General features: G+C 41.2%; 1 protein-coding gene across 1 annotated transcript in view; it reads left to right on the forward strand.

Annotated features, from left to right (window-relative positions):
- Nucleotides 1-16,856, forward strand: part of LOC115190188 (uncharacterized) — a 114,792-nt gene that overhangs the window by 16,048 nt on the left and 81,888 nt on the right. Inside the window, exon 5 of the mRNA XM_029748679.1 lies at nucleotides 839-952. Coding sequence (XP_029604539.1) covers nucleotides 839-952 — 114 coding nt within the window. The remainder of the gene's footprint in view (nucleotides 1-838; nucleotides 953-16,856) is intronic.

Raw genomic sequence — 16,856 nt, forward strand, 5'->3', positions numbered from 1 at the left:
TAGCCCATTCCAGCCTTGTGTAGGTCTACAATCTTGTCCCTGACATCCTTGGAGAGCTCTTTGGTCTTGGCCATGGTGGAGAGTTTGGAATCTGATTGATTGATTGCTTCTGTGGACAGGTGTCTTTTTTACAGGTAACACGCTGCAGTTAGGAGCACTCCCTTTAAGAGTGTGCTCCTAATCTCAGCTCGTTACCTGTATAAAAGACACCTGGGAGCCAGAAATCTTTCTGATTGAGAGGGGGTCAAATACTTATTTCCCTCATTAAAATGCAATTTATAACATTTCTGACATTCGTTTTTTCTGGATATTTTTGTTGTTATTCTGTCTCTCACTGTTCAAATAAACCTACCATTAAATACTTTCCAAAAAACACTTTCGGAAAGTATCCAGACCTAAAATGTAATTGATGAGGAAAAACATTTATTTAATCAATCTACACACAATACCCCATAATGACAAAGCGAAAACAGGTTTTTAGAAATTCCAGGGGTGAGAGATTGACTGTATTCATTTTGACGTCAATTCCAATGAATTCATTTTTTATTTTGTTTTGTTATATCCACCTCTCATAGTGTTGTTTTACTATTCTTTTCAAAGAAGACTTCTCAAAAAGATTTGACCCCCAACCTCACGGCCCCAAAGCTGACCTTAAGCCTAAACCTAACCTTAATCGTAAACTTAACCAATTTCGATCCCTAAGGCCTAATCCTAACCTTTGAATCTGCAGGTAAAATATTCCCCTACTTTATGGCATTTTGTTGAAGTTGATAGCAATACTAATTAGTTGACCTTTGATGCTTCTACTCCTCGAAGTTATGAATTATTGTACTTTCAGAGTCCTTCTGGAGAGAGCAGAGTCCCCGACTCTGAGTTATGCATCAGCAGACAGTCACCAGTCAATGGATATGGGTGAGGAAGACAAGGAGGAGAACTCGGCTCCAAAAGAGAAGTAAGATCATACATTTTATTTAAGCCAAGGCTGCATGACCAAATCAGACTTTTCTTACCCAGAGCCAAAAAAACAAATCACATTCTGCGCATGTGTTACAGATGCTGTGAGACATGCGAGCTAGGACAGGATCAGAGACAGTGTCACTGCCAGTAGTGTATTGGCTAAATGTTTTCCTCTTAAGTTTTTTAAAATTCCAAGTAGGATCTCTTCATGAGAAATATTATATTGGTATTGGTAACCATCTGGATGTCACCGGGATACTGTCTATTCAGTGGGGATAGCATGCACAGCAAGTCGGGTTACAGTGACCTTTGTGGGGGTTTATCCACTGTTGAATAGTTCTATTATCATCATGGCAAGGAAAGTGCTAGCTAGCTAGTGTAGCCACTTAATCAAGGCAAGAGCTAAAGTACAAGCAACAGTGGTTGCTAGGTTGTGGTGATATTTCACAGGAAATATGGCATTAACATTGTATCCCAAAATGATCAAAAATAAATTAAACTTGAACACACACACACAGGAGAGGGAAGTGGCAGTGTTGGGAGCAAAAATAGTAGAGAATCCTGCACATGCGCAGAAGGTTCTTTTTTTTGCTACTGGGAAGAGGCACACAATGTTTTAAGCAACCCTGCCACTCCATCTTATTTTAAGGGTATTTCATTCAACTAGGGATCAATTCAGACTTCAATATGAACTCATGGATAGCATTGCTATGTTTCTGCGTGCAGTTGGAAGGAAGTTGAAGGTCGTTTTGTGAGCCATTGCTAACTAGCATTAGCGCAATGATTGGAAGTGTACAGACAACTTGCAATTGCGCTAATGCTAGTTAGCAACTTCCTTCAAAATGCCCAAATATTGGACTATCCCTTTAAGAAAGAGGCCTACACGTTCCCGAAGTGTTTTTGGAATGAAGCACATGGCAGTTTTTGGTAGTCAGACTTATGCAACAAGCTCTTTGGGAGTGTCTTCATAATTTTGATTCAACATTAAAAGTCTCATGGCTGACATGTTTGGTGTTAACACTTTCCAGTTAATATACCAGAAGCAAACCAGTTACGGGTTAACTTTCATTCAAAATGACTTGACACAAGAAGAGTAGTCTCTGTAGACAGACATCCTTCCAGAGCCCTATCCGTTCATGTCCTGCAGTAAACATTTCCGGAAAACATGGAGCTCGCATTGAATATTTTCAATGAGTGCATTTTTGCAAGTGAGTTGTTTACATGCAACATGACGTTAGCATTACAAGCTTACAACCACTGACTGGCTGTGAGTACCGTTGAGGACAGTGGTGTCTCTTTATCACAGGGGAAGGATCTTTTAAACAAACAAAAATAGCTCTATGAGCAGTTGTTACAACAACAAGAAAATAGCTTCATGTGTTGTGTCCAAATACTGGTGTCAACTAATAAAAAATGTATGACCTTGTAGCAACTGACAGTGGAGGAAAAGTACATGTAATTGCTCAAATATAAATATACTCAAATAAGTATCAAAAGTAAAAGTAGAAATAATTTCAAATTCCTTATATTAAGCGAACCAAATTTTCACGATTTTCATGTTTTTTTAAAATTACGGATAGCCAGCGGCACACTCCAACACTCAGACTTAATTTACAAACAAAGCAAAGCATTTGTGTTTAGTGAGTCAGCCAGATTAGAGGCAGTAGGAATGACCAGGGATGTTCTCTTGATAAGTGTGTGAATTGGACAATTTTTCTGCCCTGCTAAGTATTGAAAACGTAACAAGTACTTTTGGGTGTCAGGGAAAATGTATGGAGTAAAAAGTGCATTATTTTCTTTAGGAATGTAGTGAAGTAAAAGTAAAAGTAGTCAAAAATATAAATAGTAAAGTACAGATACCCCCAGAAAATATCTTAAGTCGTATTTCAAAGTATTTTACTTAATGTAATACAATGGCAATAACGTAATAAAAATGTTGTGCATAATGTAATAAATATTACATTATTACATTGTGGGTTGATTATTACATTATGATAATTACCCTCCAAACTCGTCATTAAGCTCGAGACCCTGGGTCTCGACCCCGTCCTGTGCAACTGGGTCCTGGACTTTTTGACGGGCCGCCCCCAGGTGGTGAGTGTAGGAAACAACTCCACTCCACAACAATCTCCACCCCGCTGACCCTCAACACTGGGGCCCCACAAGGGTGCGTTCTCAGCCCTCTCCTGTACTCCCTATTCACCCATGACTGCGTGGCCATGCACGCCTCCAACTCAATCATCAAGTTTGCAGACGACACTACAGTGGTAGGCTTGATTACCAACAACGACAAGACGGCCTTCAGGGAGGAGGTGAGGGCCCTCGGAGTGTGGTGTCAGGAAAATAACCTCCCACTCAACGTCAACAAAACAAAGGAGATGATCGTGGACTTCAGGAAACAGCAGAGGGAGCACCCCCCTATCCACATTGACGGGACAGTAGTGGAGAAGGTGGAAGGTTTTAAGTTCCTTTGCGTACACATCACGGACAAACTGAAATGGTCCACCCACACAGACAGAGTGGTGAAGAAGGCGCAACAGCGCCTCTTCAACCTCAGGAGGCTGAAGAAATTTGGCTTGTCACCTAAATCACTCACAAACCTTTACAGATGCACAATCGAGAGCATCCTGTCGGGCTGTATCGCCGCCTGGTACGGCAACTGCTCCGCCCACAACCGTAAGGCTCTCCAGAGGGTAGTGAGGTCTGCACAACGCATCACTGGGGGCAAACTACCTGCCCTCCTGGCCAAAAAGATCATCATTGACAACAACCACCCGAGCCACTGCCTGTTCACCCCGCTGTCATCCAGAAGGCGAGGTCAGTACAGGTGCATCAAATCTGGGACCGAGAGACTGAAAAACAGCTTCTATCTCAAGGCCATCAGACTGTTAAACAGCCATCACTAACATTGAGTGGCTGCTGCCAACATACTGACTCAAATCTCTAGCCACTTAATAATTGAAAATTGGATGTAATAAATGTATCACTAGTCACTTTAAACAATGCCACTTTAAATAATGTTTACATACCCTACATTACTCATCTCATATATATATACTGTACTCTATACCATCTACTGCATCTTGCCTATGCCGTTCGGCCATTGCTCATCCATATATTTATATGTACATATTCTTATTCATTCCTTTACACTTGTGTGTATAAGGTAGTTGTTGTGAAATTGTTAGGTTACATGTTAGATATTACTGCACTGTCGGAACTAGAAGCACAAGCATTTCGCTACACTCACATTAACATCTGCTAACCATGTGTATATGACCTATAAAATTTGATTTGAAGTGGGTAACATTTTTTTTCATGAATAGTGTAGTAACTTTAACCAATAATGTAATAACAATCTAAAACAACAATTATTTTTTATTTTCATGCTTATCAAGTATCATGCTTCTGTAATAGCTGACTGTGCACCAAAACATATTCCTGAATCCTAGCTCTAAACCTGACTCTAGCAGTAATATCAACTTTCAATTGACAATATTATTGATCCCCCCAAAACACACCCAGTGAGTCTGTCTGTATGTGTAAATGATAGAGAGAGATCTGGACATGAGTCTGGTACCATCTACGCTCTGTAACGGCGCAAGTTTGTTGTGGCAATGGATACAAATGCAAAGTGTTTCTCAAGTGTGTGACACTTAGTATGCATGATATGAAATAAATTGTGTTGTTATTACATTATTGGTTTAAGTTATTACACTATTGATGAAAAAGTTACCACTTTATATTGTAATAATCAACGGAAATGTAATTTAACTATAATAATTATTACATTAAGCACAAACACGATATTACGTTATGTGGTCAGAATATTTATTACATTATCTGCATGTATTACATTATAAATGCTAAAGTTATTATGTTATTTGCAGGTATTACATTTATTAACTGTTATTACATTATCAGTTGCTACAAAGAGGTCCAGGACCAGAAAGGTCAGGGACCTGGACAACAGTTTGCAGTTCTCCCAGGGTCAGCTCAGTGAGTTTAAACAGGAGAACTGCAAGATGACAGCAATTTGTAAGTCATTTATAGAGGACATCAGTTCTTTATGTGAATCCATGATAACAATGGAGAAATCAGATAATCGAGGGACAATCAAGGCGGAACATCGTTGTTGTGGACGAAATTGCAGAATCTCCACAAGACCTGGAGTCTGAGTACAAAGTGAGAGAAAGGATCTCAGAGAAACTGAAGATGGACCACAGGAAGATTGAGGTGGAGCGCACCAAGAGGACTGGAAAACTCACCACCGTCCCAGGTGACAAGCACGATAGTGGTCAAATTTCTGAGTTTCAATGAAAAGGTAGCTGTTCTGGAAAGAGCCAAGACCTTGAAAGGAACGTACGTCTTCCTCAAAGAGGACTTTCCTGAAGCTGTGCACCAAAAGAGGAAAGAAGTTATCCCAGCCATGAAATCTGCGAGAGTGTGTGGGGACATTGCGTACATCCGCTATGACAGGCTCATTGTCCACCCTCCCTCCCAGAAGCCTGGAAGGGATGAGAGAGCCAAGCCTATTGGTTTGTAGCTTCAAGCCCGCAGCGCACACACACACACACACACACACACACACACACACACACACACCAACTGATTAATGGACAGCTGAATATTTGTTTTTTTCTTGCTTTATTTATTTTCCATCTTATGTCTATCTCTGATAAACTACCCAGGAAAGGGCTGAAAATAGCCCATAATAATATATGTAGCCTTAGAAGTAAAGCTCATGAAGTCAATAACTTGCTAACATCAGATAACATTAATATATTAGCAATTTTTGAGACTCACATAGATAATTCCTTCGATAATACAGCAGTAGCAATACAATGAAATAACATATATAGACGAGACAGGAATGCTTATAAGGGAGGAGTTGCTGGATATAGTGGCTTCAGAAATTATTAACCCCCCTTGACTTTTTCCACGTTTTGTTGTGTTACAGCCTGAATTTAAAATGGGTTAAATTAAGATAATGTCAAAGTGGAATTATGTTTTTCAGAATTTGTACAAATTGATTCAAAATGGAAAGGTGAAATGTCTCGAGTCAATAAGTACTCAATCCCTTTGTTATGGCAAACCTAAATAAGTTCAGGAGTAAAAATCTGCGAAACAAGTCACATAATAAGTGTCATGGACTCACTCTGTGTGCAATAATAGTTTTTAACATGATTTTTAATGACTACTTCATCTCACACATACAAATAATTGTAAGGTCCCTCCGTCATGCAGTGAATTTCAAACACAGATTCAACTACATACAGTTGAAGTCGGAGTTTACATACACCTTAGCCAAATACATTTAAACTCAGTTTTTCACAATTCCTGACATTTATAATCCTGGTAAAAATTCCGTTTTTGGTCAGTTAGGATCATCACTTTATTTTAAGAATGTGAAATGTCAGAAAAATAGCTGAGAATGATTTATTTCAGCTTTAATTTCTTTCATCACATTCCCAGTGGGTCAGACGTTTACATACACTCAATTAGTATTTGGTAGCATTGCCTTTAAATTGTTTAACTTGGGTCAAACGTTTCAGGTAGCCTTCCACAAGCTTCCCACAATAAGTTGGGTGAATTTTGGCCCATTCCTCCTGACAGAGTGTCACGGCTTTCTGAAGGATCGGACCAAAACGCAGCGTGTTCGTAGTTCCACATCTTTATATTAATCGTGAAACTAAATGCAATACACCAACCACTTTAAATAACAAAACAATAAAGCCGTAACGCAGAGCAGGCAAACACTACTCAAAAATTAACAACCCACACCCACACATAGGAAACAGGGTACCTAAGTATGGCTTCCAATCAGAGACAACGATAGACAGCTGCCTTTGATTGGAAACCATACCTGGCCAACACATAGAAAAGGAAAACATAGAGATAGAAATCTAGAACCCCCACAATGAAACAGAAACCCCAAAACACACCCAAAACACCCCCCTGTCACGCCCTGACCACTCTACTATGGAAAATGACCTCTTACAAGGGTCAGGACGTGACAGTACCCCCCCAAAGGTGCAGACCCCGACTGCACCCAAACAAAAACCCAACAAAACAACCCCAAACACAAAGGGAGGGTAGGGAGGGTGAAAAAGTCTATGGTGGCTCTCGTGCTCCACCCAGAACCTTCCTCTCCCTCCGATCCTCCAGCAACGGAGGTGGCTCCGGCTCAGGGCGTAACCCCCGTTCCGCCCACAGATCCCTCCGCTTCTGTACCACCGACCTGTGCATCATTAGAGGAATCGGACTGTAGATCAATACCGGAGGCTCTGCGCTGCCAACCACCGCTGGAGGTTCCGAGCTACAAGCCGCCGCTGGAGGATCCGGGCTGCGGACCGTCTCTGGAGGCTCCGGGCTGGGGAGCGACGCTGGAGGCTCCGGCTGGGGAGCGACGCTGGAGGCTCCGGACTGGGGAGCGACGCTAGAGGCTCCGGACTGGGGAGCGACGCTAGAGGCTCCGGACTGGGGAGCGACGCTAGAGGCTCCGGACTGGGGAGCGACGCTAGAGGCTCCGGACTGGGGAGCGTCGCTGGAGGTTCTGTACGTGGGGCAGGAACTGGACACTCCGGACTGGGCATGCGCCCTGGAAGTCTGGTGCGTGGAACTGGCCTAGGTGGTGCCAGACTGGTAGCACGCACCTCAGGGCAAGTGCGGGAAGGAGGCACAGGACGTACCGGATGATGGAGGCGAACTGGAGACCTTGCATGCTGAGAAGGCCTACTCCTTCCTGGCTCAATGACCATCTTCGCCCTACACCGGTGAGGAGCTTGCACCGACCGCACCGGGCTGTGAGTGCGTATGGGCGATATAGTGCGCATCACACCATAACCCATTGCTCGCCCCTCAGCACGCCCATTCCGCAGTGCCCTTTCCGGCAGTACCTCTCTTCGGAATCTTGCATCGAGCTCTGCGCTTGACTGCCTGACTGGCTCCGGTTTACTCCACGGCTCTCTCCGATAAGCACAGGAAGTTAGATCAGGGCTCCCCCCTGACATCGACAAACTCCCCGTATGCCCCCCCAACATTTTTGGGGGGGGCTGCCTCTCCACCTTGCCTCTTGGAGGATATAGCGCCTCATAGTATCGTCGCTCCCTCTTTACTTCTTCTATTTCCTCCCTCGGGCGACGATACTCCCCAGCCTGGCTCCAGGGTCCTTTCCCATCCAGGATTTCCTCCCAAGTCCATGACTCCAGATACTTCCTCCCACGCTGCTTGGTCCTTTTTTGGTGGGTTGTTTTGTCACGTCTTTCTGAAGGATCAGACCAAAACGCAGCGTGTTCGTAGTTCCACATCTATTTATTAATCGTGAAACTAAATGCAATGCACCAGCCACTTTAAATAACAAAACAATAAAGCCGTAACGCAGAGCAGGCAAACACTACTCAAAAATTAACAACCTACACCCACACATAGGAAACAGGCTACTATGGCTTCCAATCAGAGACAACGATAGACAGCTGCCTCTGATTGGAAACCATACCTGGCCAATGCATAGAAAAGGAAAACATAGAGATAGAAATCTAGAACCCCCACAATAAAACAGAAACACAAAAACACCCCCCCGTCACGCCCTGACCACTCTACTATGGAAAATGACCTCTTACAAGGGTTAGGACATGACATAGAGCTGGTGTACCTGAGTCAGGTTTGTAGGCCTCCATGCTCGCACACGCTTTTTCAGTTCTGCCCACAAATTTTCTATAGGATTGAGGTCAGGGCTTTGTGATGGCCAATACCAATACCTTGACTGTGTTGTCCTTAAGCCATTTTGCCACAACTTTAGAAGTATGCTTGGGGTCATTGTCCATATGGAAGACCCATTTGCAACCGAGCTTTAACTTCCTGCCTGATGTCTTGAGATGTTGCTTCAATATATCCACATCATTTTCCTACCTCATGATGCCATCTATTTTGTGAAGTTTATTTATTTTACCTTTATTTAACTAGATAAGTCAGTTAAGAACATATTCTTATTTTCAATGACAGCCTAGAAACAGTGGGTTAACTGTCTTGTTAAGGGGCAGAACGACAGATTGGGGATTCGATCTTGCAACCTTTCGATTACTAGTCCAACGCTCTAACTACTAGGCTACCTGCCGCCGCAAGTGTACCAGTCCCTCCTGCAGCAAAGCACCCCCAAAACATGATGCTGTCACCCCCATGCTTCACGGTTGGGATGGTGTTCTTCGGCTTGCAAGCTTCCCCCTTTTTTCTCCAAACACAACAATGGTCATTATGGCCAAACAGTTCTATTTTTATTTCATCAGACCAGAGGACATTTGGCGGTTTGGAGCGGTGGCTTCTTCCTTGCTGAACGGCCTTTCAGGTTATGTTGATATAGGACTCGTTTTACTGTGGATATAGATACTGTACCTGTTTCCTCCAGCATCTTCACAAGATCCTTTGCTGTTGTTCTGGGATTGATTTGCACTTTTCGCACCAAAGTACGTTCATCTCCAGGAGACAGAATGCGTCTCCTTCCTGAGCGGTACGACGGCTGTGTGGTCCCATGGTGTTTATACTTGCGTACTATTGTTTGTACAGATGAGCGTGGTACCTTCAGGCATTTGGAAATTCCTCCCAAGGATGAACCAGACTTGTGGAGGTCTACAATTTCTTCTTCTGATTTCTTTTGATTTTCCCATGATTCCCATGATGTCAAGCAAAGAGGCACTGCGTTTGAAGGTAGGCCTTGAAATACATCCACAGGTACACCTCCAATTGACTCAAATTATGTCAATTAGCCTATTAGAAGCATGTAAAGCAATGACATAATTTTCTGGAATTGTCCAAGCTATTTAAAGGCACAGTCAACTTAGTGTATGTAAACTTCTGACCCACTGGAATTGTGATACAGTGAATTATAAGTGAAATAATCTGTCTGTAAACAATTGTTGGAAAAATAACTTGTGTCATGCAAAGTAGATGTCCTAACCGACTTGCCAAAACTATAGTTTGTTAACAAGAAATGTGTGGAGTGGTTGAAAAACGAGTTTTAATGACTCCAACCTAAGTGTATGTAAACTTCCGACTTCAACTGTAGACCAGGTAGGTTTTAAATGCCTTGCATAGAGGGGCACTGATTGGTACAGACATTGAATATCCATTTAACTATGGTGAAGTTGTGAACTACACTTTTGATGGTGTATCAACACGCCCAGTCACTACAAAGATACAGGCATCCTTCCTAACTGTTGCCGGAATGGAAGGAAACCGCTCAGGGAATTCACCAACAGGAGAAAACTGAGGATGCATCAACATTTTAGTTACTCCAAAATATTATCCTAATTGACAGAGTGAAAAGTACGTTTCTCCAGTACGGAGAAAAAAGAAAAATGTATGAAATGTTTGAAATGTATGCATTCACTACTGTAAGTCGCTCTGGATAACAGCGTCTGCTAAATGACTAAAATGTAAAATGTAAAAAAAGAAGGAAGCCTGTACCGAATCAAAAACATAATTCTCCAAAATATGCATCCTGTTTGCAACAAGGCACTAAAGTAATACTGCAATAAATGTGGCAAAGCAATTCACTTTTTGCCCTGAATACAAACTGGAGTGTTTGGGGCAAATTCAATATAACACATTACTGAATACCACTCTCCATATTTTCAAGCGTAGTGGTGGCTGCATCATGTTATGGGTATGCTTTTATCGTTAAGGACTGGGGGGTTTTTCAGGATAAAACATAAACAGAATGGTGCTAAGCACAGGCAAAATCCTAGAGGAAAACCTGGTTCAATCTGCTTTACACCAGACACTGGAGATGAATACCCCTTTCAGCAGGACAATAACCTAAATCACAACGCCAAATCTACACTGGAGTTGCTTACCAAGAGGACAGTGATTTTCAGTGGCCAAGTTATAGTTTTGATTTAAATCTACTTCAAAATCTATGGCAAGACCCAAAAATGGTTGTTTAGCAATGATCAACAACTAGTTTGACAGAGTTTGAAGGATTTTGATAAGAATAATAGACAAATAATCCAGGTGTGAAAAGCTCTTAGACTTACCTAGAAAGGCTCAAAGCTGTAATCACTGACAAAGGTGCTTAACTCAGGGGTGTGAATACTTACTGTATGTAAATTCGATATTTCTGTATTTCATTTTCAATAATTTTGCAAACTTTGTAATTATTGGGTATTGTTTGTAGCTGGGTGGGTGAGAGAGAAAAAATATGTACTACATTTTGAATTCAGGATGTAACACAACAAAATGCAAGGGGTATGAATAATTTCTGAAGGCACTGTATTTTCAGAGCCACATCCATATAATGCTTAGAGAAGATCTCATGTCAAGTGTTATTGAAAATGTGTGGTTGCCGGTTGACCTGCCTCATCTAAAGCCTATAATTGTATGGTTTTGCTAGGCCACCAAGTGCTAACAGTCAGAATCTAAGTGATGTGTGTGAAATGCTTGATAGTGTATGTGATGTAAACAGAGAGGTCTACTTTCTTGGGGACCTGAATATTGACTGGTTTTCATCAAGCTGTCTGCTCAAGAGGAAGCTTCTCACTGTAATCAGTGCCTGTAATTTGGTTCAGGTTATTAATCAACATACCAGGTTGTTTACAAACACTACAGGAACAAGATCATTCACATGTATTGATCACATTTTTACTAATACTGTAGAACTTTGTTCTAAAGCTATATCCGTACCCATTGTATGCAGTGATCACAATATAGTGGCTATATCCAGGAAAGGCAAAGTTCCTGAAAGCTGGGCCTAAAATAGTATATAAGAGATCATCTATTTTTTTTGCTGTGACTTATGTGGATGATGTTAAAATATTTGTATTTAGCCTGATATGATTAATAAGGAGCATCCAGACGCTACAATTTATGAAATTGCTTCTTCCAATTATTGATAAACATGCACCTGTTAGGAAACTGACTTAGAACTGTCAAGGATCAATATATTGATGAGGATTTGAAAAACCGTGTGGTTGTAAGAGATGGGGCAAAAGGAGTGGCTCATAAGTCTGGCTGCACATCTGACTGGCTGATTTACTGCAAAATGATAAATTACGTGACTAAACTCAACAAAAAGAAGAAGAAACTGTATTATGAAGCCAAGATCAATGATATAATGATGGAAAAACAATGTTGGAGTACTTTAAAGGATATGAATGGCAGAAAGACAAATTCAACTCCATCTTTTATTGAATCAGATGGCTTATTCATCACTAAACCATTTGATGTTGCCAATTAACTAATCGTTAAAATAATTGGTAAAGTGGGCAAACTTAGGCAGGGAATGCCAACAACGAACAGTGAGCCATGGTGTTCATGCATAAAAATAAAAATAATAATGAAAGAAAAGCATTGTAACTTTGATTTTTAGTGTGGGAGAGGTGGTCAAATTATTTTATCGATCAATAATGACAAACCTCTAGGCATTGACAACTTAGATGGAAAGCTACTGAGGATGGTAGCTGACTATATAGCCACTCCCATCTGTCATATCTTTCATCTGAGTCTGTCCTCAGGCCTGGAGGGAAGCCAAAGTTATTCCGCTACCCAAGAGTGGTACAGCAGCCTTTACTGGTTCTAACAGCAGACCTATCAGCTTGCTGCCAACTCTTAGCAAACTGTTGGGAAAAAATGTGTTTGACCAAATAGAATGCTATTTCTCTGTAAGCAAATTAACAACAGACTTTCAGCATGCTTATAGAGAGAGGCACTCAACATGCACTGCACTGACACAAATGACTGATGATTGGTTGAAAGAAATTGATAATAATACAATTGTGGGAGTTGTACTGTTAGGTTTCAGTGCAGCCTTTGATATTTTTGACCATTTTGTTATTTTTTTTATTTTAATAGGCAAGTCAGTTAAGAACAAATTCTTATTTTCAATGAGGGTTAACTGCCTTGTTCAGGGGCAGAACAACAGATTTGTACCTTGCCAGCTTGAGGATTTGATCTTGCAACCGTTCAGTTACTAGTCCAACACTCTAACCGCTAGGCTACGCTGCCGCCCCAACCTGTTGTTGAGAAAACGTATGTGTTATGGCTTTTCAACCTCTGCCATATTGTGGATTCAGAGCTAACTAACTCAGAGGATTTTCTTTAATGGAAGCTTCTCTAATATCAAACATGTAAAGTGTGGTGTACTGCAGGGCATCTCTCTATGCCCTCTACTCGTTTCTATTTTTACGTGGCCAGACCTCAGCTGAATCTGGAAATGAATGGTGTGGCTGTTGAACAAGTTGAGGAGACTAAATTACTCGGTTTTACCTTAGATTGTAAACTGTCATGGTCAAAAAATATACAGTGCATTCGGAAAGTATTCAGACCCCTTCACCTTTTTCACATTTTGTAAAGTTACAGGCTTATTCTAAAATTGATTTAAGTGTTTTTTCCCCTCATCATTCTACACACAATACCCCAAACATTTTTGCAAATAAAGAAAATAAAAAAACTGAAATATACATTTATATAAGTATTCAGACCCTTTACTCAGTACTTGGTTGAAGCACCTTTGGCAGCGCTTACAGCCTTAAGTCTTCTTGGGTATGACGCTACAAGCTTGGCACACCTGTATTTGGGGAGTTTCTCCCATTCTTCACTGCAGATCCTCTCAAGCTCTGTCAGGTGTGATGGGGTGACGTCAGGTCTCTCCAGAGATGTTCGATCAGGTTCAAGTCTGGGCTCTGGCTGGGACACTCAACGACATCCCGAAGCCACTCCTGCGTTGTCTTGGCTGTGTGCTTAGGGTCGTTGTCCTGTTGGAAGGTGAACCTTCGCCCCAGTCTGAGGTCCTGAGCGCTCTGGAGCAGGTTTTCATCAAGGATCTCTCTGTACTTCGCTACATTTATCTTTCCCTCGATCCTGACTAGTCTCTCAGTCCCTGCCGCTGAAAAACATCCCCATAGCATGATTCTGCCACCACTATGCATCACCGTAGGGATGGTGGCAGGTTTCCTCAAGTCATGACGCTTGGTATTCCGGCCAAAGAGTTCAATCTTGGTTTCATCAGACCAGAGAATCTTGTTTCTCATGGTCTGATAGTCCTTTAGGTGCCTTTTGGCAAACCAAGTGGGTTGTCATGTGCCTTTTACTGAGGAGGGGCTTCAGTCTGGCCACTCTACCATAAAGGCCTGATTGGTTGAGTGCTGCAGACATTGTTGTTCTTCTGGAAGTTTCTTTCATCTCCACATAACAACTCTGAAGCTCTCTCAGAGTGACTATCGGGTTCTTGGTCATCTCCCTGACCAAGGCCCTTCTCCCCCGATAGCTCAGTTTGGCCAGGCGGCAAGCTCTAGGAAGAGTCTTGGTGGTTCCAAGCTTCTTCCATTTAAGAAGGATGGAGGCCACTGTGTTCTTGTGGGCCTTCAATGCTGCAGAAATGTTTTGTTACCTTTCCCCTTGACACAATCCTGTCTCGGAGCTCTACAGATAATTCCTTCGACCTCATGGCTTGGTTTTTGCTCTGACCTGCACTGTCAACTGTGGAACCTTTTATATAGAGAGGTGTGTGCCTTTCCAAATCATGTCCAATCAATTAAATTTACCACAGGTGGACCCCAATCAAGTTGTAGAAACATTCTCAAGGATGATCAATGGAAACAGGATGCACCTGAGCTCAATTTTGATTCTCATAGCAAAAGGTATTTCTGTGTTTTATTTTTAATACATTTGCAATAATTTCTAAAAACCAGTTTTTTGTCATTATGGGGTATTGTGTGTAGATTGCTAAGAATTATTTTTTTTACATCCATTTTAAGAATACGCCTGTATCGTAACAAAATGTGGAAAAAGTGAAGGGGTCTGAATACTTTCTGAATGCACTGTAGATTGAATGGTTTTAAAGATGCGGAGAGGTCTGTCCGTAATAAAGATATGCCCTGCTTTTTTGACACCACAGTCCACAAAGCAAGTCCTTCAGGCTCTAGTTTTGTCTAATCTTAATTATTGTCCAGTCACATGGTCAAGTGCTGCAAGAAAATACCGAGTTAAGTTGCAGCTGGCCCAGAACAGAGTGGCACATCTTGCTCTTCATTGTAATCGGGGGGCTCATAACAGTACTATGCATGTCAGTCGCTCTTGGTTAGGAGTTGAGGAAAGACTGACTGCATCACTTCTTGTTTTTATAAGAAACAATGCGTTGGAAATTCAAAATAGTTTGCATAGTCAACTTACACACAGCACTGACACACACACTTACCCCACCAGATATGCCTGCCACCAGGGTCTTTTCACAGTCCCCAGGTCCAGAACAAATTCAAGGACTATACAGTAATATATGGAGCCATGAGTGCATGAAACTCCTATCTTATAGCGCAAGTGAGTATGTGTTGGACCCCAATAAGACTAGCTGTCGCTATTGGTGTCGACTAAACAGGGGGCAGGCAAACAGGTCAAGGGCAGGCAGAGGTCAGTAATCCAGATCAGAGTCCGAAAGGTACAGAACGGCAGGTAGGCTTAGGGTCAGGGCAGGCAGAATGGTCAAAACCGGGAAAACTACAAAACAGGAATTTGGAGAAAGACAGGAGCAACGGGAAAAACACTGGTAGGCTTGACGAACAAAACAAACTGGCAAAAGACAACACAGAGAACACAGGTATAAATACACTGGGGATAATGGGGAAGATGGACGACACCTGGAGGGGAGTGGAGACAATCACAAACAACTGTTTTCCACTACACTAAAGAAACAGCCACAGACCAATGTCGAGCATCAATGGGTGTAACTTAATATAAAAAAAACGCCGATATCAGAAAATGCCCCTAATTGCTGTCTGAAATGACACCCTTCTCAGAAAATCTGACATTATTCGTAGACCTAAGTCTGGGATTTCTGAAACAACTTTTTGACTGCAACCCTTTTGATTTGAATAAAACTTTCCATACATGTTTGTCTATGGTAGCAGTGATCGGAAAGTGACTTTTTGGACCTGAATGTCAAAACAGGAGATAGAGGTGCTCAAAGTTTACATCTATGTCTTCATCACTGGAACAGATAAGCAGCTGATTTTGATATAATTTAAAAGCTTACAGACAGGGTTGGCAAACTATTAGATCATTTATGAAAAAAAATCTATTTCTTAATAAAAAAATTAAACTTTAACCTTTAACAAAATGATATAAAATTTAAAAACACATATACACACACATATATATATATATATATATATATATACATATATATACATATATATACACATATATATACATATATATACACATATATACATATATATATATATACATATATACACATATATATATATACATATATATACATATACATATACATATATATATATATATATACATATATATACATATACATATATATACATATATACATATATATATATATATATATATATATATACAGTTGAAGACGGAAGTTTACATACACTAAAGGTTGGACTCATTAAAACTAGTTTTTCAACCACTCCACAAATTTCTTCTTAACGAACTATAGTTCTGGCAAGTCGGTTAGGACATCTACTTTGTGCATGACACAAGTAATTTTTCCAACAATTGTTTACAGACAGATTATTTCACTTATAATTCACTGTATCACAATTCCAGTGGGTCAGAAGTTTACATACACTAAGATGACTGTGCCTTTAAACAGCTTGGAAAATTCCAGAAAATTATGTCATGGCTTTAGAAGCTTCTGATCATTTGAGTCAATTGGAGGTGTACCTGTGGGTGTTGTTATCGTGACCAGTGAGCTGAAATAAGGCGGAGCTTTACCTAGCATCGACTTATAGATGACCTGGAGCCAGTGGGTCTGGCGACGAATATGTAGCGAGGGCCAGCCGACTAGAGCATGCAGGTCGCAGTGGTGGGTGGTATCAGGGGCTTTGGTAACAAAATGGATGGCACTGTGATAGACTGCATCCAGTTTGCTGAGTAGAGTA

The sequence above is a fragment of the Salmo trutta genome, chromosome 4 (genome assembly GCF_901001165.1).
Source record: "Salmo trutta chromosome 4, fSalTru1.1, whole genome shotgun sequence".
Classification (NCBI taxonomy): Eukaryota; Metazoa; Chordata; class Actinopteri; order Salmoniformes; family Salmonidae; genus Salmo; species Salmo trutta.